Source organism: Callithrix jacchus, chromosome 12 (assembly GCF_049354715.1).
Source record: "Callithrix jacchus isolate 240 chromosome 12, calJac240_pri, whole genome shotgun sequence".
Taxonomy (NCBI): domain Eukaryota; kingdom Metazoa; phylum Chordata; class Mammalia; order Primates; family Cebidae; genus Callithrix; species Callithrix jacchus.
Genome location: NC_133513.1, coordinates 22,105,244 through 22,129,996, shown reverse-complemented (window position 1 = coordinate 22,129,996; position 24,753 = coordinate 22,105,244). Strand labels below are relative to the sequence as shown.

The 24,753-nt window shown below is 43.5% G+C and overlaps 1 protein-coding gene across 6 annotated transcripts; it reads right to left on the bottom strand.

The window, feature by feature from the left end:
- Nucleotides 1-42: 42 nt before the first annotated feature.
- LYRM1 (LYR motif containing 1) lies at nt 43-24,702 on the bottom strand. 6 transcript variants are annotated; one of them, XM_035267152.2, is made up of 5 exons: nt 24,214-24,336; nt 23,673-23,848; nt 9,916-10,074; nt 4,894-4,986; nt 43-1,177 (listed from the first exon to the last, which is right to left on the bottom strand). In XM_035267152.2, the coding sequence occupies exons 3-5, from the start codon at nt 10,072-10,074 to the stop codon at nt 1,061-1,063; spliced, it is 369 nt and encodes a 122-aa protein (XP_035123043.1). In that variant the 5' UTR covers nt 23,673-23,848; nt 24,214-24,336; the 3' UTR covers nt 43-1,060. The 6 variants fall into 6 exon arrangements, with proteins under 6 accessions (XP_035123043.1, XP_054098636.1, XP_078200971.1 ...); XM_054242661.2 differs by lacking the exon at nt 23,673-23,848 and adding an exon at nt 11,319-11,432; XM_078344845.1 differs by lacking the exons at nt 23,673-23,848; nt 24,214-24,336 and adding an exon at nt 24,580-24,702 and having other exon boundaries at nt 9,916-10,106.
- Between the last annotated feature and the right edge of the window lie 51 nt (nt 24,703-24,753).

Here is a 24,753-nt window from a genome sequence, read left to right as displayed (position 1 = left end):
AGTCAGGAATCCATTTTGGAAAAAAAACAGAGAGACAAAAACTGATAATGCTTTGTGTTTATTGGTGATGCCCATCTTCTTTGAAGATTAGAAATGACACTGATGTACAAATGACTCACCACCTAACTCTACCCTCGAAGGGCTGTAATAAATCCCTTATATTTTCCAGTCTACTTGTCCCATTTCTGTTTAGACATAATTTGAAATCTGGCTTGGATGTTGTACTTTTCAATAATGTTAATGTAAAATACTGGTAATGAATGCAATGTGAGTTTAAAGTGAGATTTTCAGATCCTATAAGTGCATCCTAAGTGATGACAGGCTTTAAGATAAGGAATATATGCATTTAGTTAAGGCAGAAATCTCATAAAATTTCCTTGAAAAATCATGGTCAATCCAATGATGCACTTTTTATGACGAGTTTATCTAGAAATTGGAAGGGTTAAAAGACAACAAAAAACACACACGAAACACCTCACTTTTAAGTAAATCTGTAACTTGAAAAAAAAGCCTAAGAATATTCTGAGAGTGGTACATAGTTTTATAGTGGCCCACAGTAACTTTCAGTGACTGGAAAATTTCTTTGCATTAGCTCGCATGTGTGGTGAACGGCATTCCCATGAAAAGCTCTTGAACCCTTCTGCCTTCTTCCCACAGGCCTTAGTCTTGTTTCCAAAGGTGATTGTAGTGAGGATGTAAGGTCCATGACCTCTAGGGATAATGCCATCCACTCAGGAAGAAAGACGCTGAGAAATTCTAGGGATATCCTAAGTGCACATGATGAGTTGAGAATCAATTGTGGAGGTTTTAAGAAAATATTTGAATTTTTGCCCCTAATCAAGAAGTATTTTGGGCCGGGCACAGTGGCTCACGCCTGTAATCCAAGCACTTTGGAGGCCAAGGAGGGTGGATCACCTGAGGTCGGGAGTTCAAGACCAGCCTGACCAACATGGTGAAACCCCATCTTTTTATTTAAAAAAAAAAAAGAAGTATTTTGCCATCTGGTTTCCATTCAAGAACTAGTTGGCTCATCATTTGCAGAAATAAACTTTCTTCTAGATTAGGAAACTTCATCATGAGATCTGAGATATACTGGTTTGGAGAGTTTCCTCAGTTTCTCTTGGCTTCGAAGTCCCCGGCCTCGGAGCGGGTTGAGGCCCATTGGAGGCAGATGAATCTGAATAATAACAATAATATGAAGAATCATACTCATAATCATTGCAGCAGCTCCTATTCACTGAGGATCTACTCAGAAAGTACTATACCCTCTGCTAAGTGCTCTATCTACATTGATTCATTAATCTTTACACGTTAATTCGTAATAACCTCATAAGGGATTATTATTCTAATACTTACAGATAAGGAAATGAAACCTCAGAGAAGTTAAATAACTTGCTTAAGGTTGTATATTAAGAGGGGAAGCCAGAATTTGAACCCAGATTGATCAGATTCCGGAGCTTGTGCTCTTTGCTATACTGCCCACATAGAGGAGAAAAAAATGAGCATGGATCACCTAACAAGTTGAGAATCCAAAGACGGGCAGAAAAGTCTGTTATACAGAGATGTTCCGTGCACAGTGAAAAACTGGGATCAAACTAAATGCCTACCAATAGAGGGGCTGGTTAAATTATGGCTGGGATGGTTAGTTTTTCTTTTTTTTTTTAAGACACAGTTTCACTCTGTCACCCAGGCTGGAGTGCAGTGGCGTGACCTCAGAATCACAGGTTTAAGTCACTCTTGTGCCTTAGCCGTCCAAGTAGCTGGGATTACAGGTGCCCATCACCATACCTGGCTAATTTTTGTATTTTGCATTTTTTTTTTTTTTGAGATAGAGTTTTGCTGTTGTTACCCAGGCTGGAGTGCAGTGGCACGATCTCAGCTCACTGCAACCTCCACCTCTCGGGTTCAAGCCATTCTCCTGCCTCAGCCTCCCGAGTAGCTGGGATTACAGGCATGCGCCACCATGCCTGGCTAACTTTGTATTTTTGGTAGAGACAGGGTTTCTCCATGTTGGTCAGGCAGGTTTCAAACTCACGACCTCAGGTGATCTGCCCATCTTGGCCTCCCAAAGTGCTGGGATTACAGGTGTGAGCCACCATGCCCGGCCAAATTTTGTATTTTTAATAGATAAAGGGTTTTGCCATGTTGTCCAGGCTGGCCTTCAAATCTTGACCTCAAGTAATCCACCCACCTCAGCTTCCCATAGTGCTGGGATTACAGGCATGAGCCACTGTGCCTGGCCTAGGATGCTTAATCTTATGTGTCAATTTGATTGGTGATGGGTTGCCCAGATTAAATGTCATTTCTGGATGTGTCTGTGAGGGTGTTTATGGAGGAGATGAGCATTTAATCAGTGGACTCAGTAGAGCAGATGGCCCTCTCCAATGTGAATGGGCATCATCCAATCCATGGAGGGCCTGAATAGAACAAAGAGGCAGAAGAAGGGGAAGAGGCTCCTGGCCTGTAGACTCAAACTGAGTAACACCATCAGCTTTCTTCTGGGTCTCCAGCTTGCAGATGGCAAATCCTAGGACTTCTCAGCCTCTATAATCACATGCACCAATTCATTATAATAAATCTCCTTTCAGGCATATGTAGATATAGCTCTGTCTAGATATGTAAAGAACCAATTCCTCATAATCTCTTCACATATATATCTAGATATCTCTATATCTACATATCTCCATTCTAGGGGTTGTTTCTTCGAAGAACCTGAACTAACACAATGGTACGTTCTTACAACAGCATAAAAATCCAGTCATTTAAAAAAGATTGGGCTGGGTATGGTAGATCACACCAGTAATCCCAGCACTTTGGGAGGCCAAGGCAGGCGAATCACTTGAGGCCAGGAGTTTGAGACGAGCCTGGCCTACACAGTGAAACCCTGTCACTACTAAAAATACAAAAATTAACTGGATGTGGTGGTGCACTTGTAATCTGTAATCCCAGCTACTCAGGAGGCTGAGGCAGGTGAATCCCTTGAATCCAGGAAGTGGAGGTTGCAGTGAGCCAAGATTGTGCCACTGCACTCTAGACTGGGTGAAAGAGTGAAACTGTCTCAAAAAGAAAAAGAAAAAAGAAAAAAGATTGAGAGAGAGCTACATACAAAGATGTGTAGAAGAGATGATGTAAAATAAGTAGACAGTTAAACATTATATCCAGAATCCTACATATGTAAGAAAACATGTAGGTACATGAGTATAGAAAAAAAGACTAAAAGGGAGTACTACCAAACTAATTAGGTTGAGCCATTACAATATAAAATTGCCGTTTTTGTAGGTAAAAGGGTTGAACATTGGCAATTTTCCATTTAACAGTTAAAATGGTCACCTTCTATACAATGAGAATTTTTTAAGAATTTTGGGCTGGGTGCAGTAGATCACGCCTCTAATCCTAGCACTTTTGGAGGTCAGGGTGGGCAGATTGCCTAATCTCAGGAGTTGAAGACTAGCCTGAGCAACACATGGTAAAACCCCATCTCTATTAAAATACAAAAAATTAGCTGGGTACAGTGGCACACGACTGTAGACCCACCTATTTGGGAGGTTGAGGCATGAGAATCACTTGAACCTGGAAGGCGGAGGTTGCAGTAAGTGGAGATCGTGCTCCACTCCAGCCTGGGTGACAGAGTAAGACTCTGTCTCCAAACCAAACAAAACAGAATTTTGGCCAGGCATGGTGGCTCATGCGTGTAATCTCAGAGCTTTGGGAGGCTGAGGTGGAAGAACTGCTTGAGCGCAGGAGTTCAATACCAGCCTGGGCAACACAGTGAGATCCCATCTCTACAAAAAATGAAAACATTAACTGGGTGTGGTGGCACATGCTTGTAGTCCCAGCTACTTGGGGAACTGAGGTGGGAGAATTGCTTTGGCCTGGGAATTCAAGGCTACAGTGAGCCATGACTGCACCATGGCACCCAGCCTGGGTGATAGAGTGAGACATTCAGTCTCCGTAAATAAATAAATTAAATTTAAAATTTTAAAATTTATTTTTTTGCTTTAAATTTATGGTATGAAAGAATTTGAGAAAGGAAAACATATATATTTATTATTCTAAATTCATATAAATTTGAAAATTAGTTTCTTGACAGACATTCTGAATGCGTTAAATTTATGTAAATTAATTTTATTTTAAATGTATATAAATTTGTTTTTATGTTTTATTTATTTATTTATTTTTTGAGACAGGGTCTTGCTCTGTCACCCAGGCTGGAGTACAGTGGTGCAATCATGGGTCACTGCAGCCTCAACCCCCTGGGCTGAAGCAATTCTCCCACCTCAGTCCCTCAAGTAGCTGGGACTACAGGAGTGTGTCCCTATGCCCAGCTAATTTGTAAATTTTGTGTAGCAATGGGGTCTCACTGTGTTGCCTAGGCTGGTCTCAAACTCCTGGGCTCAAGTGATCCTCCTGCCTTGGCCTCCCAAAGTGCTAGGATTATAAGCATATGCTACAGTGCCTAGCCTAGGTGAGAATTTTTGACCATTTTTACTTTCTATTTTATGCATTCCTTTCATGTTTGAACTTTATTCATTGTTTTTTTAAGTAATAAGTTTAAGCAATGAACTTTATTCTTTTAGTAACAACAAACCTGCCTTTTATAATTAAAAATCACATTTCCATAAAAAAGATGAAAATGAAATGAGAAAAGCTCTATAGTGTGAGCTGGTTTCCCTTCCATATGTGGAAGGCTGTGTAAGTAGGAGACGTCATGCATTCATTGACATTTTACTTTGTTGTGATGGCTGGCAGCATGTGAGGATAGCTTATTTCCAACATGCTTCCCACAGCAGCTCCGGGCTTCTCAGCAAGCACTTGCCCTCTTGTTACACATTCTTGGAAATAACCGTGTTGATGAGGGTAAGTCCCCACCACCTGTTAATCAGTCACACTTACTGGCCTTGGATAAGGAATCTTATAATGCAGTCCAATTTCAATCCTGGCTGTGCATTCATCTATACACTGTTTAATTAGGTCTGTGTCCGTAAGCTATTTAAAAGGGAAAAAGAAATGAGGCTGTTAGTATATTTCTAATGGTACATAGAGTATAGGTATACATTTTCTCAAACTTTTTCAGTTCACTAGCCAGTAAATTAAATGTTGTTAATTTGGAAAATCCAAAGTAATTTAATATTAAAGCTTACCATAAACTTTTTGAATCGTTAAAGTAGGTAATATGTATACATGGTAAAGATAACTCAAATAATAAAAAGGATATAACATAAAAGCTAAGCTTCCCTCTTACTCTTCTCTTCCAGTTCCTCATCTCAAGATAACAATCAGCAGTTTCTCATGTGTTCTTGTAGGGGTACTCTATGTATATATGAAAGCGCACATGTATATAGAAGCTTATTATTTTTCTCATGCAAACAATAGCTCCCTTTGTTCTGAACCTTTTCTTTTTCATTAACATAACTTGAAGTTCCCTCTATTTCCATCTACAGAGCTGCCCCTTTCTTTTCAACTGCTACACAAAATTCCAACAGAAGGCTTTATTATAATTTAACCAATCTCCCACCCATGGATACTGATTTCCAACTTTTTGCTATTATAAGTGATTCTGCTATGGATCCCTCTTAAATTATTTTGCTCCCATGCATATGTATTTAAAAGATGAATTCCTAGAGAGAACTACTAGGAAAAAGGGCATAGGTTCATGCATTTTTAAGTCTCATAGATATTCCCAAATTACTCTCTAGAGTTTGCACCAATTTGCATTCCTACCAACAATCTATAAATTCTATTCCCACCAACACTGAGTGCTTCTTCACACCCTCTTTATGTTGATTAAACTTTAAAGTTACCCAATGGTTTCTGCAAGTGCTGTCCTGAAACCCCTGGAGTAAGACACTGGAGAATGATCTACCCCTCTTAAACTGTCAACTGCTGTGCTCATTAGTAAGGGGAACAAAGGGCTTTTGAAATTCCAAAATAGTCAAATCACGGTATAATCTACCTTCAATTAAAGGAATAAGAAATTCATTCTGAGAAACAGCCAAGTAGGAAAAGGGGAGAAACTCTTTCATTCTGAGGAAGGAAATGAATCAAGATGTGGCTGTGCTGGGAGTTTGCAAGTGAACCTCAGAGGAGAGCTAGGATTGCAACAGCACCAGATAACACCCACAGCAAAGTCTGGGTCCATGTGGCTTGGAAATTTCAAGGGCATTCCTGTCCTATGGCACCTCTTGGAGCCAAGAAGAAGAGTTCCAGGAACAGCAATGCAGAGAACCACAGCTGAGTCCCTTGTGGTAGAGGCCCAACTTTCTGACCTCTATGCTTCTCAGAAGCCATTGATTTGCTGTCTGTGTTGGAAAAGATTTCCACATTCTCATTTGCCCACTGAGATTCAGAGCAGTTCACAGGATACCTTTGGATTATTAAACTCTCAGAGCAATCAAAGTTACAAGAAACTCCTTATGTCTGCATGAGGAAGAAAGAAAAAGCCTTTGACAAAGATATTAGTTAAGGGGGTTGGGGCTTCTGGGGCTTCTGGGGCTTCAGCTGTCTATCTGAACAAGCCGGGGCTAGCATACTCCAAATTCAGTCATTCATGGGCTGGCTGCATGATTCTGCCATATCCACATACTACATATACTGTTAAAATTTTTTATTAAATGAACTCTCTTTTAAGCAACAGTATTTGTGAAAGTGTGGTCTAATATTCTCTTTCCTTTCTAACACATGCTAAAGCAAGTACATATCTTAAAATTAAAAACCCATGTACCTCTTCTGCCTACTCCCAAATAATCTCATGAACCGTCTGTGGCACATACACTTCCCACTGGCCCACCCCTCGAGCCAATCCAAACCAAGGGAAAGGAAGGGTTATTGCAATAACTGAAAACCCAAAGTCTGAGTAGTTCCCAGATGAGTGAGCATGCAAAGGTTTATTGGGCATGTACTATGATATCCCCAACACCACAGGCTGGACAGTGCCTTCAGCTATCCAAGTTATTACCTCGGCAGAACAACTCTGGTACCTGAAGGTACAGAAAAGGCACAGTGGTATATAATCAATGGATGCAGTGACTGCTACAGACAGCTATAGGAATTCAGAACAGGTGGCCATCATGGGATTGAGGGGGAAGCAAAGAAATTGAAGATTTCCTAGAGGAGATCAGTTGAATCAAAGTATTTATAGCTGCTCATTCATTTAGTGACATCACAATGAGGTCCTTTGGCATATACTAGAAAAGTATAAGACCTTGTTTATATGTTCAAAAAACTGATAATCTGGTTGGGAAAACCATGGCAACATAAAGTAAAGAAGAAAAAGGAGAATGTAAACAGCTACTTAGGGATCTCCAAACCTTTTGATCACCTACTTTTTTTTTTTGAGACAGTCTTGCTTTGTTGCCCAGGCTGGAGTGCAGTGGCGCGATCTTGGCTCACTGTAACATCTGGCCCCTGGGTTCAAGTAATTCTCGTGCCTCAGCCTCCTGAGTAGCTGGAACTACAGGCATGCACCACCATGCCCTTTAGCAGAAATGGGATTTCACCATGTTGGCTAGGCTGGTCTTGAATTCCTGACCTCAAGTGATCCACCTACCTTGTTTTCCCAAAGTGCAGGGATTACAAGCGTGAGCCACTATGCCTGGCTGATCACCTACTCTTTTTTTGCTTTGAGATGAGGTCTCATTCTGTCACCCAGGCTGGAGTGTAGTGGCATGATCTCAGCTCACTGCAACCTCTGCCTCCTGGGTTCAAGCAATTCTCCTGCCTCAGTCTCCCAAGTAGCTGAAACTATAGGCATGTGCCACTGCCCCTGGCTAATTTTTGTATTTTTAGTAGAGATGAGGTTTCACCATTGTTGGCCAGGCTGGTCTTGAACCCCTGACCTCGAGTGATCCACCCACCTTGGTCTCCCAAAGCGCTGGGATTACAGACATGAGCCAGTGTGCTCGGCCCACCTACTGTTTTCATTAATAAATTTCTGAGCGCACAGCCCCCATATATGTATTTATATTAATTTATAAATTTAGTAGTTTATAAATTATATATATGTACAAACAAGTACATTGTAACTATGTACCAGATAGACTTTTTACAAAGACGAAATGAAAGAATAAATAGAAATAGCAATTGTATTTTATTCCCATTTTAAGGAATTCATGGGGTACATATACTCTGGTTTGGCAAGCATGGTCTATGCTAAGAGCAGAAAAAGTTTGGGGAAGCTAGGTTTGGAGGAAGGTCAGAAGGAAAAGAGAAACTTCCTAAGTCAACCTTGAAAGGCTAGAGGCATCACAGATTCAGAGAAGGGGAAGTTGCTGCCGATTAGAAGGGTTTCTTTGGTAGCACTTTTTATTTTTTTGAGATGGAGTCTCACTCTGTTGCCCAGGCTGGAGTGGAGTGGTTTTATCTCAGTTCACTGCAACGTCTGCCTTCCGGGTTCAAGCGATTCTGCCTCAGCCTCCTAGGAGCTGGGACTACAGGTGCATGTCACCATGCCTAACTAATTTTTATATTTTTAGTAGAGACAGTTTTACCACGTTGGTCAGGTTGGTCTTGAATTCCTGACCTTGGGCTTCGCAAAGTGCTGGGATTTCAGGTGTGAGCCACCGTGCCTTAAGAGACAGAGACTCGCTATGTTGTCTGGGTTGGTCTCGAACTCCTGGGCTCAACCGGTCCTCCAGCCTTGGCCTCCCAAAGTGGTAGGATTACAGGTGTGAGCCAACATGCTCAGCCTTTGTAGCACTTTTCTCAACTGTAATTTTATATTTCTTTCCATTTAACTCAAATGCCTTTGACAGCTCTGCCTTGGTTTGGCTTATGTTTGTCCTCAACATCTAGTCTTGTGTTTGGCACACAGTGGGCAATCAAATATTTGTTGAGTGAGGAATGAGAACAAAGAGTGGCAGAGTAGTGACAGGAGCTGTGACACCAATGGGCCAGTGGGGAAGGGGAAGCACTCCTGTAGAAAGATGACTCTGCTTTGGACCGTTATGCTGTGATGAGGTCCTTCAGGTGGCCAGGCATAGACCAAGGCTGAGGATTCAGATGTGACAACTTAAATCACAAGGTGGGTGCATGTTGCACAGGCCTCAGCACAGAGGGTCGACCTTGAGAGGAGCCCTGCAGCTGGCAGGAGGGCATGTGATGACAGGGCTGAAGACAGACAGTCAGAGGTCAGGGAGGGAAAAGTGGTGAGGGTAGACTGTTAGGAGGTTTCATGAGGGGAGCAGTGACAGTGCTGAATCCATTAGCTCAGTGAGGAGGTGGAAGAGAAGTCAGTCATGAAAGCCTCTTTCCATGCCAGGCGGTCTTTTAGTGCCAGGCGGGCTTCCCTGAACCTAACAGCTAATGCTTTAGCGCTCGTGGGGGTGGGTCCAGTCTGGCTCCCTGCTGTCTGGGTGTGCATTTCCCTTAAACCAGCTAATGGAGACACTATTTTACCCAATTCTGTGGTCCCGAAGGGCAACCTCACTCTGCTAACCAAAGAGGCTTGAGTTCAAAGCTGTTATGAAGGGAACCCTGCGTCTTAATCCTATTCTCTTCCTTCTAAATGGCTTTATATTTAGAGGCTTTGAATAGTTTATGAATTGAAAAAAAAAAACAAAAAAACAAAAAACCACTTCCCCACACACCAGCTATGGGAGTGGCCAGCAATGGGTACAGTATCAGGACTGGCTCCTCCTCTGAAAAGTCTCATTGGCCTGACACGTCACGTGGCTCATAGGGTCTTCTGAGCACATTGAGCCACTTACCAGATGGTTTGAGACCTGGAAGAAGTGAAGAGAGAAACACAGGCTTCGCAGTGGTCAGGTGAGCTAGCCAAGCTGTGCACTGGCCCCTTCCTGCCCTATGTTCTGCCACGACTATGTGGCTCAGCCCTCTCAATTAAGGATCGAAAAGAAATAAACAAATATCATAAGGAACTCCTCTCCTCTGTGCAATCTCCCAGTGGGGTCTACTTACATTTCTGTTTTTCCGGAACAGCGTTCTGGCTTCATTTAGTATGTACTGTTTTTCTTTGATGGTGTCTTCCATCTGCCCTGATGTCGCCTGCCATTTCCTTGCAAGCCTGAAAATGCTGCGGTAGAGGCCGAGGACTTCTTGTCGTGTTGCTGTTGTCATCTTCAGACCCACCAAAATAGAAGAGGGAAAATCTGCATAAAAATGCAGTTTGACAGGAGGCAGCCAGGCAGATGTACAGTTTTTTAATCAAGACCTTTAATTAGTCTAGAAATAATCGGTCTTTCTCAACAGATCTGTTGGGTAGTACTGCTGCAACCATGTAACAGAAACACAGTTATCTCTCAACTGGCTTGGTAATTCATCCACAGATTGAAGGTTGCTCAACCACACTGTTTGCCATGGCAAAACCAAAACTCATACTTATTATTCTTTAAACCAGTCCAGTAAAATTATATTACTCACCCGAATGCGTAGGAGAAGGCATATTTTGGATAATGGAATTTAATCCACTGGTTACAAATTCAAGTGCCTCTGCAGCCTGGCAGGTAATATAAATGAAAGGACCTGCTTGGATGGGGGCAGTGGCCACCTGGACCAGACATGCCCCCTTGAAAAGGAACAGTTGCTATTCAGCTCCAGCCAGCAGCTGCCATGTAGAAAGAAGTACCTAGGAATGCCAGGTTTCCTGATAGCTTAAAAATAGGTGACAGTCCAGAGTTTTAAAATATGACATCTCAAAAAAACACACTAAGTCATTATTTTTGAAAATGTGGGGCTGGGTGTGGTGGCTCACGCCTCTAATCCTAGCACTTTGGGAGGCTGAGGCAGGAGAATTACATGACCTCAGGAGTTCGAGACCAGCCCGGGCAACATGGTGAAACCCTGTCTCTACTGAAATACAAAAAAAAGTTAGCCAGGTGTGGCAGGATGTGCCTATAGTCCCAGCTACTTGGGAGGCTGAGGTAGGAGATTGCTTGAACTCTGGAGGCAGAGGTTGCAGTGAGGCAAGATCGTGCCACTGTACTCCAGCCTGGGTGACAGAGTGAGACTTCATCTCCAAAAAGAAAAAAACAAAATAAAGGGTGAGGACTGTAAAGGCCAAACAAAATGGGTGTGTAGGCTCAGTTCCACCCAGAGGTTGTCAGGTTACAACCTCTCTTTTAGTTTGTCATAACCTTTTTGGAAACATTTTTCAAAATTGTTGATCTATTTTTTTGTCCAGTAAGTATAATTAAAAATCTTTCTGGGCTAGGGGTGTTGGCTCACACCTGTAATCCTAGCACTTTGGGAAGCCGAGTTGGGCGGATCACCTGAGGTCAGGAGTTTGAGACCAGCCTGGTCAACATGGTAAAACCCCATCTCTACTAAAAATACAAAGGTTAGCTGAGCATGGTGGCAGGTACCTGTAATCCCAGCTACTTGGGAGGCTGAGGCAGGAGAATCGTTTGAACCTGGGAGGTAGAGGTTACAGTGAGCTGAGATCACACCACTGCACTCCAGCCTAGACGACAGTGACACTGTCTCAAAAAAAAAAAAAAAAAAAAAGCAAAGATATTGGGACCAATATAATAGACATATTGTTTCAACAGACTTTGAAGAATAAATTATGTATACAGTAGAAACCCAACTGTGCCCCTTCCAAATCATATTCCCCTTCCTCTCTCCTAGAAGGAATTACTATCCTGAATTTGTTATCGTGCATATCTTTACACGTAACATTTATAGTATTGCCTTGCAAGTTTCTTTTACTTACTTAGTTTATTATTATTATTATTTAAGACCGAGTTTCACTCTTCTTGCCCAGGCTGGAATGCCATAGCACAATCTTGGCTCACTGCAATCTCCGCCTCCTGGGTTCAAACAATTCTCCTGACTCAGCCTCCCATGTAGCTGGGATTACAGGCGCATACCACCACGCCCAGCTAATTCTCTATTTTTAGTAGAGACGGGGTTTCACCATGTTGGTCAGGCTGATCTCAAACTCCTCACCTCAGTTGATCCACCCACCTCAGCCTCCCAGAGTGCTGGGATTAAAGGTGTAAGCTACCACACTCCGCCTGCTTTGCAAGTTTAAAAAGTTTATAGGTAAGTTCTATAATTTGCTTTATTTGCCCATAACATTCATAGGATTCACCTACATTGTTACACATGGCTCTAGTTCATATATTCTCACTGCTGCAATTCAGCCTGCTGTATGAAGATATCCCAATGTACTGTCTATTTTGCTGATGGATATTAGGTATTTCCTTTTTAAAAAAAATTATTTAAGGCCGCATGCAGTGGCTCATGTCTGTAATCCCAGCACTTTGGGAGGCTGGGGCAGGCAGATCACTTAAACTCAGGAGTTTGACACAAACCTGGGTAACATATTTTTTAGAAAACATTCATTTTGTAAAAAATTACCCAGGCATGATGGCACATGCCTGTAGTCCCAGCTACTCGGGAGGCTGAGGCTGCAGCAAACTGAGATTGTACTACAGGCCAAGATTGAGCCCCTGCACTACAGCCTGGGTGACAGAATGAGACCCCCATCTCAAAAACAAACAAATAAAAAACCAACAACTTATGTAAAAACTTCAGGCTGGCCCCAGTGGCTTATTCCTAAAATCCCAGTACTTAGGGAGGCTGAGATGGAAGGCTCGCTGGAGGCCAAGAGTTTTGAGACCAGCCTGGGCCATATAAAGATACCCTATCTCTATAAAAATGGAAAAAAACAAAAATCTCAGCCCCCACTTTTTAAAAATAACTATTTACATTAATAACGAAATAACCAAAATAAATTCAGGGAAGTGAGGAAAAAAAAAAGTCTCACTACTGGAAGATTCTGATTAGTCAGAGTTAGAATAATGAATATTGTACTGCCTGGAACCAGAAGACAGGCTTGGAAGACAAGGAGGGCAGATTTGGTGAGTAAGTCGCAAGGGCAGGCAGTTGGTCACCTCATTCTGAGTTCTGGGTTTTCCTCTAACAGGACATCAGGATCAGGAAGTAGGCTGCTCACTGCCTGCTGCTTCGGAACATGATCCATTTCCAACTTACAGAGGGAAAGGCATAAGGCGTGGAGATAATATGCTTTAGGGTAGCCCTGAAATTATGAGACTTTGATCAGCTAAAGAATGCAGATTGGCTGGGCGCAGTGGCTCAAGCCAGTAATCCTAGCACTTTGGGAGGCCAAGGTGGGTGAATCATGATGTCAGGAATTCAAGATCAGCCTGGCCAATATGGTGAAACCTTGTCTCTACTAAAAATACAAAAATTAGCCGGCTGTGGTGGTGGGCCCCTGTAATCCCAGCTACTCGGGAGGCCGAGGCAGGAGAATCGCTTGAACCTGGGAGGCGGAGGCTGCAGTGAGACGAGATCACTACTGCACCACACTGCACTCCAGCCTGGGAAACAGAGCAAGACTCTGTCTCAAAAAAAAAAAAAAAAAAAAAAAAAAGAATGCAGATTGGAGCTGCAAGTGGGTATGTTTACCTCGAAATTCTAAGTACTTGCAAGGAATTCACCTTATAGAGAGCTTCTCTTTCCAATATGAGCACTTACCCTGACCCTGATGACCTTTCTTGAGGTTTATTCTTGAGTAAAGAATGAGCCAACTGATGAAAAGCTTCAAACACTACTTCATCTAATTCAAAGGTTAAAATGACCAAAGTTATAGCCAACACCAATTCTGAGCCTATGAGGCTGCAAGGAAAAATGCTTGCAAGGAAAAATGCTTACAAGGAATTCATAAAAACCAAGAGAGAACATCATGCTTTGTGGCTTATTGTAATAAAAACCCAGATGAGATGATGACATTTTTCCCAGTAAGGAAACAGGTTTCTGAGTTTCTGGCTCTCCCTAAAACTCCATGGTTTCATATGAAAATACGTGAGTCAGTTCCTGTGAGGCACAGGGAGTCTTTAACTAACATCTCTTAATGATTGCTTCACTTCCCTGTCATTAACAGACCGAACTTCCTTGACAGCATGATGCTTGAGTAAAGTGAAGAAGGTCAGGAATATTCAAACAGCAGCAAACTTTTTATAGGTGTTTGTTTGTTTGTTTTTTTGAGGCAGGGTCTCGCTCTGTCACCCAGGCTGGAGTACAGTGGCATGATCATGGGTCCCTGCAGCTTCGACCTCCCAGGCTTGAGCGAGCTTCCCGCCTCAGCCTCCAGAGTAGCTGGGACCTCAGGCATGCGCCACCTCAGGTGTACACCACAAAGCAACCTTCTCTAAAGTCTGATGTTAGTTGGTTTCCTTCCACGACTCTAAGAACCACAGCTTCAAATTCTAACTGATTTACCATAATCTGATACACAAGCCCTGCAATTAGGTTAATGCCCTCAAGGTAACGAACAGTACTAACAATTGGTACTTAATACCACTATTTTCAAAACACTTGACGTTGAAGTGTTTTGAAAACTAATCCTGAAAGGGATTTAGGTGGTATCTCGCTCTGCAACATCAGGTGACCCAGAAAACCCGAGTTCCAAAGATTTCCTGAGAGAAGGGTCTGTAACTTAGCCTACCATTTCCTTCCAAGTCTTGAGAGAAAAGCAAGAAAATAAAAATGTTTCTTTTGTTCTTTTCTTACTGGATTGGATTTGTCTCAGGGAACCATGAGACGGGAATCTTTGATGGGAACCATGTTCTTTCTTGTCTTAGGGGCACATATCAATGCTGTTTTCTCTTTCTAGAAAGCTTTCCCCTTACCCCCTCCCTTTTACCTGACAAACACTATTTATCCTTCAGTTCCCAGTGAAAATATGGGTGTCTCAGAAGATTCTCCCCTGCTTCACCCACATTCATGGTTGGGGCTCTCCGCTGAACCTTCTCATAGCTCTTAATATTCTTCTTTGTATAGCACTCCCCACTTAAGTAATGGCTTGTTAATGTCTCCCCCCAGTAGACTCTAACCTTTATGGGCACAGTGATCACATTCATCTTATTTACTGCTGGATGCTCAGCACCTAGAAAGGTGCATAATCAGTATTCAACAAATGTTTGTTGAATAATTGAGAGTATCCTGTGCTATAGAAAGTTTGTGATTCCAGAAACAGAATCAGCCATATATTTTTAAAAAAAGTTTAAAAAGCTCTTTTCCTTTATATTTTTGTCTTTGTTCCTAGAAAGCAACTCATTTAGAAAAACTACCTATTCCCGAATATGGCTTTAATGGCATGAAACCAACATTTATTCCTCTAAACTATCCATTATCTCTCACAATTAATGCAAGACTAAGGAAAAGCCCTTTTCCTTTTTCACTATATTGGGGTTGATCTGATACAATGGGGTCTGCTGGGATTTTCCCATGGGCAATAACATCAGGAATATTCAGTAGTTTAGAGGGGTCTCAGCTGGTCAAAAAGTCTATCCATGTAGATTTTTTTTCTTTTTTTATAGAGAGGGTTTCACCATGTCGGCCAGGCTGGTCTTGAACTCCTGACCTCAAGTGATTCACCCACCTTGGCCTCCTAAAGTGTTGGGACTACAGGCGTGAGCCACCGCGCCTGGCCTCCATGTAGATTTTTTAAAGCTAACCTTCTATAATCTTTATTCTGAGATGAACATTTCTTGCAATTCTTTACTCCTTTTCATCTCCCTAACCCCCAAATCCCAGAATGAAGACAGACAGACAATATGAGGTGTGCCTGGAAGGAAAAGGGACTAGAAGCTGGTTTCTTTTCTTAAAATCATACCCTTTCTGTTATAAACTCGGTTATACATGTGTGGAGGTGAGGATCATTTCCACGCCTCTACGATGTGCAGGCCTGTGCCATTAAGGTAAGGCTGACAGATGTTGCTGCCAGTGTGTTCTGGCCTCTGGTCATAGTTGAGAGATGTGTCCCCTAATGCAGGTGTCCCAAAGATTGGCTGGGGAGGTGATCTTAGATATACAATACAAACTGTGTAGTAGAGTAGCCCAGCAAACCCAAAATTTGAATGATTTAGATTTTATGTGATATAGAGCTTCCTTTAAATAAATGAATTACAAAACTTTTAAAACTGGGTTAAAATATAGGGAAACAGCAAAAACTATGATGTGGACTCTGAAGTTTGGGAGCTACTGCTCTAAGGGGCCTTGCCCGGTAATACTTCTGTCTGAACTGGCTGAGTCTTCCTCTGCTTACAATGCCTCTTCTCTGCTAGCCACCCCACATCATCAAATATATGCCTACTTGCTATTAAGCTTCTCCACAGCAACCTTTTCCTTGCTTCTATCATGGCCAGCAGACAGTTTTGCATTTCTTTCACTGTTTTTTATTTCTGTGTCTGAATTCCTGGAGGGCAGGGATTGTGTCTTGTTCATTACAGTAATAAAAATATAAAAATGTATGTTTGCTTTGCATTCACTGTGAGCCAGATAATTTGCTAAGTACTCTATATACATAAACTCCCATGCAGATACTACATTATCCCCGTTTTACAAAGGAGGAACCTGATGCAGAGATTAAATAACTTGTTCAAGGTCACACAGCTAACAACAGGCAGGGCCAGGATTCAAACTCCACTGATCTGAAGTCAGAGCCCAGGCTTTTAATCATGAAATAGACTGCTCAATCTCAATAAATGTTGAATGTCTGCTGATTGCTTTAAGGAGCTTAGCTAGTTGTGACAAAGAAAACTAAATAATTCTATTTCCTTCCTATACAAAGAGCAAAGGAAGCAATTTTTTTGCACATTGATGTGAATTGCAACAGTGTTCCCCATTTACCATCTGCCCCCTATCCTGTAACTGCCCTTTTAAAATAATTATGTTACATACCAGCATGCTCAAAGCAGGCTGAGCACATGGCAGCGCCGCTTTGCTCTTCCATGCCATGTGGCAACCCTGTCCCCTCCAACTCCAGTGGGAGCCGACATCACAAAAGTCACCAGTGCAGGGCTCACTACAGTGCTACTAACTGGTAGGCCTTACTCTTCCTTTCCAAGGATTCATCCATCTATCCATTCGGTCAACATTTATTGAAGGTCCACCATGTGCCAGACACCTGCAGTTTCTGGGGATACAGTGATAAACATGCAGCCATGGTCACTGCCCTCCTTGAGCTTATATTCTAGTGGCAGAGGCAGATGATGTACAAGAAAAAGCATTTCAGATAGTCATATGTGCTCTGAAGAGTAATAAGATACAAATAAGCAGAGGTGGGGGCTATTTTCTGGGTGGTCAGTGACATCTGAGGTGAGTCCTGGATGGTGTGAAGGCACCTAATAATGGACCCAGGTAAGGGGAAGTTGGTGCAAAAATACGGAACAACAGGAGCAAAGGTTGTGAGGTGGGAATCACCTTCAAAGGTGAACATGAGGCGGTACATAGTGGCTCATGCCTGTATTCCCAGCACTTTGGGTAGGAGGACTACTTGAGTTCAGGAGTCTTGAGACCAACCTGGGCAATACAGGGAGACCCCATCTTCATTGAAACAAATTAGCCAGGCACAGTGGCTCATTCCTATAAGCCCAACTCTTTGGGAGGCTGAGGTGGGAGGATCCCTTGAGCCCAGGAGGTTGAGGCTGCAGTGAGCCATGATCACACCACTCAATCTTGGCAACAGAGTCAGACTGTCTCAAAAAATAAAAAAGATGAACATGAATGCAGCAAGAGCCTTTGGGAATGGGGCCACAGGTCCACAGAATCCAGCACAGGTTGGGGTAGGCCTTGGTTTCTGGTCTCAAGGGCAAAAGACACTAGCAGATTTTACGCGAGTTGGAGTAACATGGTCTGATTTATATCTTTTTAAATGTACTGGATATCAAACTACTGTATATCATAATTACTTGTAATTCCACCACTGACGGCGTACAGATGGCAAAACAAGATCTTGCCTAATGCCCCCAATTAGTTGACAGGAGTCAGGGTCAAGAGCCAAAAAAGCTGGATGATTATTTTCCTGACCACAAGCTTTTCTGTTTTTATTTTGGAGTCAGTCATGAGGACTCATAATGGGCAGTGATCAATCTAAAAAACCAAAACCAAAACCAAACACTCACCTCACCCACTCTGCCTCTCACTGTCCAAAGTGTAGTGAGAGGGTCTGGGGAGGGTCTAAGAACTTACTTTATAAGGCACACCTAGATGCTTGGTCTGTCTAGATCTACATCTACAGGACTATGGAAAGATCTGCTAGTGTGAGGGGCCTCATCCACTGTGCCCTTTTTCCCACCTCTGGAACAGCTGCCCCTGCCTTTGGAAAGACCATTGTAGTAGCATGAACACTTAGGAGTTTAAGAGCAGAGATTAACTTCCCTTTCCCCAGATGAAATTTATAGAAGTATGACTCTGGTCTCAGGAATGTCCAAATTCCAAATGCTGGACTCTCATGAGGCTTTGCCTTCTAAAGAAAATGTGTTGCAGTACAAATAAGGGACAAAGGCAAGAGGAATTCACCCTGATTTTCAAGCCCCAGGAAATGGAGGGAAACACCCCTTTCCATTTATTTCAGGAAAGACCTGCCCCTAGGTGGAATTTTTTCCGTCATCAGAACTAATGATGATGACCGTAGTATAGTCAAATTTCTCTCTCAAGAACTTTATGATTTTTTTAGCAGGGAGGGGGAATCATGAACTCCACCCAAATGAAATCGTGGTCTTCTGTGCTAATTGTGTGCCATTCTTTTTGCCATAGGAATCTTCTCTAGTTCATGCAACTGATATATCCTTTGCCTATCTGCTGCTTCTCATCTTTTGACTTCCATCACTTCTGGATGGGTGTCCTTTTCACACTGGGGCTGGGTCAGTGTCCCTGCTATGTGCACTCCTGGCACCTCTAGCTCACCCGTCATAATGTTCATCCTATTCGATCAAAACTTTACATGACTTACCTTTCTTTTTCCACTGTGTGTGTGCTGCAGGGAGGAGGGAGTGGGGGGAATGGGGAGAGATTTGGGACTGTCTCGTTCATTACATGCCTAGGCTAGGACATAATGGAACATGACATATTTATTAGAAGAATAAATCTGGCTGGGTGCGGTGGCTCACATCTGTAATCCTAATGCCTTTGGAAGCTGAGATAGGCAGATCATGAGGTCAGGAGATCGAGACTATCCTGGCCATGGTGAAACCCTATCTCCACGAAAATACAAAAATTTAGCTAGGCATGGTGGTGCGTGCCTGTAGTCCCAGCTACTCAGGAGGCTGAGGCAAGGGAATTGCTTGAATCCGGGAGATGGAGGTTACAATGAGCAGAGATCACACCAACTGCACTCCAGCCTGTCGATAGAGCAAGACTCCAACTCAAAAAAAAAAAAAAAACAAATTTACACACACAGAATGGTCACTGGTAATGTCTGTTCTCACCCTAAGATACACACAATGGTAGCTGGACCAAGCTTCCCAACTGAAGATCCCAGAGCATTTAAGGGTTAAATATTAATTAACCCTTACTAGGATGCTTTCCGAGACCAGTATGTGTCAGGATAAAGAACTGAAGACTCAGTGTTGTTTGGGGAGGAATCCTCGTCAGTTTCATCTAGAACAGCCTAAAAGAAACAGCTACGATACAACCCTCACTCTTCAGTTCTCTTTAAGGCCAGTTAGCATTTGTCCACTGGACTGAAATGCTTTAATAGTATTTCCATGAAGTTTAGAACCAAACAGAAAAATGGGGTTCTGATACTTTTTTCTTGAAAAACAAAATTATTTTGAGGAATATGGTCCACTATACTCAATGATCAGCGGATAAACTCAATCTAGAAAACTGTGACTTAAAACCGTCATTTGGAAAACCTCTACTGAATTGAAATGCTCTTGATAATGCCAAAGCAACCAGACTTTTTTGCCCTGTATAGCAGAGTAGAGAATGTCTGTCTTGGCTTTAGAGGTTTTTCTAAATTTGTAAAGAATAGCAGATATAATACAAAATAAATGAATATTTATTTTGGGCTCTGGGTGGACAAAACTGGGTTTGAATCTTGATTGGCCAAATTATTAACCTGCCTGAGACCTGGTTTCTAACAATCTAAAATGGGGTAACAGCAAAATCCCTTTCATAAGGATTATTTATTCAATAACCCATGTACATCACCTAGCACTGAGAGTTAACAAAGGCAAATGTTACCTAAATAGGAGGAAACCGAGGAGGAACAATGAGGCCTCTTTTATCTATGCTAAGCTTTGTCTGCAGAGGAGAGAAATGTGTGGCCTGCTGGTGAATTTATGGCTTTGTGGTAGTAATGGATTTTCCTAAAGCTGTTTCCCTCTGATCATTAATAATCCCTGTACAGCAAAGGGCTATTGTTCTTTGGTATGAGTAAATAACCCTGTTGGAAGCATCGCTTATCTTCAGACCACAGCGCATACTTCTTACTGGAAATATAATGCAGGTGCCAACACCAAAGGCATGACCAGGCTTCCCTTCCTATTTTTCTTCCTTTATCTGTTACTCCTTGTTTATCCTTCAGTGCACTTTTCTCTTAGATCTTTTATACTCCTTTCTTTTTGGTGTACACCCATAATCTTACCCCAATCAAATAACCTTTAAGTGATTCTCCATACGTTTTTCCATACATTTCTGGTCCCATATCCTTCCCCCCATCAACCAACCACACACACACACACACACACACACACACACACACACTCTTATTTCCTGTCTCAGATTCAGTTTTTGGTTACTAGAATCCAAAAAGGGAAGTGTAATGCCACACAGTTTTGCAAATTTCAAATTAAGCACACATTGTGTGGTGTACTTAATCATACTACCGCTATTTTATGAAACAGCATCTTTTTACACAGAAAATGACGATAATATGGTCTGTCAGCCTCAGGGGGCAGGGAGGAGAAGGTAGACAGTATTTTCGTATCACCTAAGGGAAAATAATTTAGTTTAGGCCCTGTAATATGGGAAATTTTTAGAACACAGGGCCAAAACAAAATATTAATGTCTGAAAGACTTCTAAAATGACTATCCCAAACAAGGTCACAGGAGGCAAGCACACCCATTCTAAATATATCATACCAGCACTGGAGCACACACAAGATTATACTTGCGCAGGGGAACTCCAATCAGGCTACTGCAACCAACATAACAACCAATAGCCATTTTTCCCTTCAGGGACAGCAGTTCGAAATGAAGTTATGGGTCCCTCAATTCAAAAGAAATGGAAGTGGTTCCCTTATCAGCGTATTTTAACAGTCAAAGAAAAGGTGTGGGTCAGTGAGAGGTGGTGAAAAGCAGTTACCAGTTACCAGAAGTAGGGGACAGTGGAGGAGATGTAGGGGAGGGGCTGGAAGTAGAAGGCCAAAAACAACAAAACACTAAAGATCAACCATTCATTCATTGTAACGCCCCAGCCAGGATCTTTCACCCTTCACATCAACTAGAAAAGTCCGAGAATACAAGACACTGACTTAAATTCCTGCTTTGTGATAGTTTTCTGAGGACTTGGATTAGGAAACTGACCAGAGCTTTGCAGGGCACAATCGATGTAGCTGGGGCTTTCTAGCACCTGACCCTTGATCCAACTCTGATAAATAACTGCATTCTGTGCAGGGATCCACACCTTCAGAACAGCTTCCTCCACCATCAAGTAACGACTGAATGAGCAACTTTACCATCAGCAGAGGCACCAGAGCTCCTCACTATGCTAAGTCCCTTGAGTTTTATATGCGGAGAATGACTAGCCTACGTAGTACCCTCGAGTTCCTCCAGCCCAGTGCCGACCAAGATTTCTGTGAAGGAAATTTTCTTTTCGAGTTCCTCCAGTCCAGTGCTGACCAAGATTTCTGTGAAGGAAATTTTCTATCTGCTCTGTCCAATAAGACACACCTGTCACAGGTAGCTACTGGCACTTGAAATATGGTGTGTCGAAGGAACTGTATTTTTATTTAAATAATCACAGGTGGTTAGTGGCTACATAGGGATAGCACAGACCTAGACCAAGAATTGCAAATCAAATGCCCAAAGAGGGTCAGCGAGGTTAGCAGAAGAGGAGGGCTTTTTGGAAACCCTGAGCCTGAGCCAGATAGGAGGGGAAGCAGCTCTTCAGGTCTGGCTGACAGCTGCTGTGTAGGAACCTCTAGGAACTTCAGGCTTGTATTGTCAGATTGTCAGATTTTTCAAATGAAGCCAAATGTCTGGATTTTGATGTCCAATTTTTAAGTGTTGGCAAGTAAATTTAAAAAAGAATTTAAATCACTGTGTGGGCTGAACAATATGTTTCCAGGCAATATCTGTCTTGTCAGTTTGCAACTTCGAATCTAGGCCAACCATCAGCTCAGAGAGAAGAGCTTTATACATGGCCACTCTGCTGGTCAGTGGCAGATCCAGGATTGAAACCCAGGCCTTCTGATTCTTCTTCTGATACCCTTTCCACTATATTGTGGGACTGACCGTAATTGTGGTGGGGTTGGCAGCAGTGGCAGGGACAAAAGTCCCTTTTTGTGACAAGCTGCTGGATTCCATAGCTAATAACTTATGAACAGTGTTCCTGTCCAGCTACAACCACCATATGGATAAGGCTCTGTACCAGGAGCCAGGAAGACACAAAGAAAAAGACAATTTATCCAAAAAGTCAGGTTTTCTATATAGGACACAAATTACCTGTGCACAAGGCCAAAAGCACTGACAGCTGGGAGGGGGAAGAGGGAAGAGATTTGAGCCAGGACATAACTTCTCCTTGCTGCTGGTAGAAGCTGGCAAGTGGGTAGATGAGACTCACTGATTATGGGGATGGGTCTCATTATTCCAGGATATTAAGGGGCCTCCTCCTTTTATCTCTAAGGTCTTATCTGTGTTGTCTCCTTTGCTGGCTTCTCCTTCTCTGGGTAATCTCTAAATGATAAGAACCCAAGGGATCTAGGGGTCTTCCTCTTTTGTTTGCACTTTTTTTTTTTTCTGAGACAGAGTCTCGCTCTGTCGCCCAGGCTGGAGTGCAATGGCGCGATCTTGGCTCACTGCCACCTACCTCCATCTCCCGGGTTCAAGCGATTCTCGAATAGCTGGGATTACAGGTGTACACCACCACACTCGTCTAATTTTTAGTAGAGACACGGTTTCACTATGTTGGGCAGACTGGTCTTGAACTCCTGACCTTGTGATCCGCCTGCCTCTGCCTCCCAAAGTGCTGGGATTACAGGCAGGAGCCACCGTGCAAGCCATTTACACCCTCTTCCTCGATCTGACAGGTCCTCCCTGCCTTCCCCATTTATTATCTCTAGCTATGATTTTCCCCCTGAATTGTGTATCTAACTTCTTGACAACTTCATTTGAATTATTAAGGGACTTAACAAAGGTAATATGTTCAAAAGAGAACTTTCCATATTCCTTTCTAAACTGTTTTCCCTTAGGGAGTTATCCTAGCTTCCACACTTCACATCCAATTCCCGGACAAGTCCTGCATGCACTACCTCCCAAATATACCTTGAATGGAATTCTCTCCATTTCTACTGTGGCTAAGGGCCCTTTCAACACTATCTCACCTTTTCTTTGTCTTACAGTGCAACAGTCTCCTAACAGGTCTAACTACTTCCACCCTTCTCTATCCAGCAGGCAGAGCTATTTTTAAAAATGCGTATCAAGTCAGGTCACTTCCCTTCTTAAAAACCTTCAGGTACACAACAGCCAAACCCCTGCCTTGGGCTCAAAGGCGCTGCTAGAGTCCTGCCACTTCTCCAACTACACCGCAGAGCACTCCGCCCCTGGCCCTGTCTGTTTGAGCCACAAGGCCTTCTGGCGGTTTCCAACCTAAAAATCCTTCTCATTGGCTCTTCTCTCCATTCAGAAAACCCATTGTCTCGGATCCCCGAAAAACCGTGGCCTCCTTTGAACGGCCTTACCCGATTTCGAGGGGCCGTCCCCCAATCTTCTGTCACCTCATCCGGTCTTTGGGGGGCATTTCTCACTTGCTGATACCTTCTTTATTTATTTAACTCCTTCCTGCACTCGTTACTTTTCAGTAACAGAGCAAGGAAATTATGAAGCTGGCTCTCACTGTCCTAGGGAGTCTCGGTTCCTGTACGGGACATGGTTTGGGTCAACTTGCCCCAGCCAGACACGTCTCGCCCTCGAGCGGCCCCTACCACCTCCCATTTACATTTAGGGGTCCAAAAGATTCACAGCCTCCGGGGACCCCCAAGCTGGCACGTGAGCGTCCCCACACCAGGCCTCCCCTCCTGGACGCGCGAGCCACTTCCGTGAGGAAAGTTCCAAGGCCGGTGGCGATGACACCGAGCCGCCCCCGCGAGGCTGGGGTCACACAGGAGCGTCTCCCGGCAACGCCGCACCCCAACCTCCAACCCATCCCTGCCCTGGCGAGCCAACCCCTTCCCCCCAGAGTCTCCCGCGCCTGGAGTCGATGCCTCCATCCCCTACACTCACTCTGCGTCAGTCCTGCCTTCCCCCACCCACAGAAGCGCGCAGCCCACAGCGGGCTGGGAGGAGGCGGCGCCAGGAGCCTAGCGGAGCCGCGGCCGATCAACACCGGCGGGTCCAGTAGGCCAGGCTGGACCAAACCACCGGGCCCACCTCTGTGGGAGCACCAGTTTCAGGTCTGGGGGAGTCTCGAGCCTCCCCGAACCTCAGACTGTACCCATTTCCCGCTAAATCCAATAATAAGCTGAGCGCCTCCTCTCCCTATTTTTCCTTTACACTTTCGTCACCCTCCCCACTCCATTCCCGTGAATAAAGAAAAAATAATGGTCCAGCCCAGCTCCCTCCTCCGGGTTGCTAGGTCTTTGCCCTTACTTGGCGACGGCTTCGTACGTCTTTGCGTGCGTCCTGACGCAATCTTCCACTCTTTCCCTCTTCGCCCCTCTCCCATTCTCCCTCCTGGAGCTGGCGGCCGGCGGGGTTACCGGAAGTGATGATGCAGGAGGCGATGGAGGGGGCGGGGCTTCGGGGCGGCCGCCGCCGGTGGGC

Coding starts and splice junctions, on each gene's coding strand:
- LYRM1 (XM_078344845.1), bottom strand. CDS start 24,655: ATGGGAGAGGGGCGAAGAGGGAAAGAGTGGAAGATTGCGTCAGGACGC. Junction 10,107..24,579: donor ACGTACGAAGCCGTCGCCAA/GTAAGGGCAAAG, acceptor ATTTTTATGCAG/ATTTTCCCTCTTCTATTTTG. Junction 1,178..4,893: donor AGATTCCTTATCCAAGGCCA/GTAAGTGTGACT, acceptor GTTATTATTCAG/ATTCATCTGCCTCCAATGGG.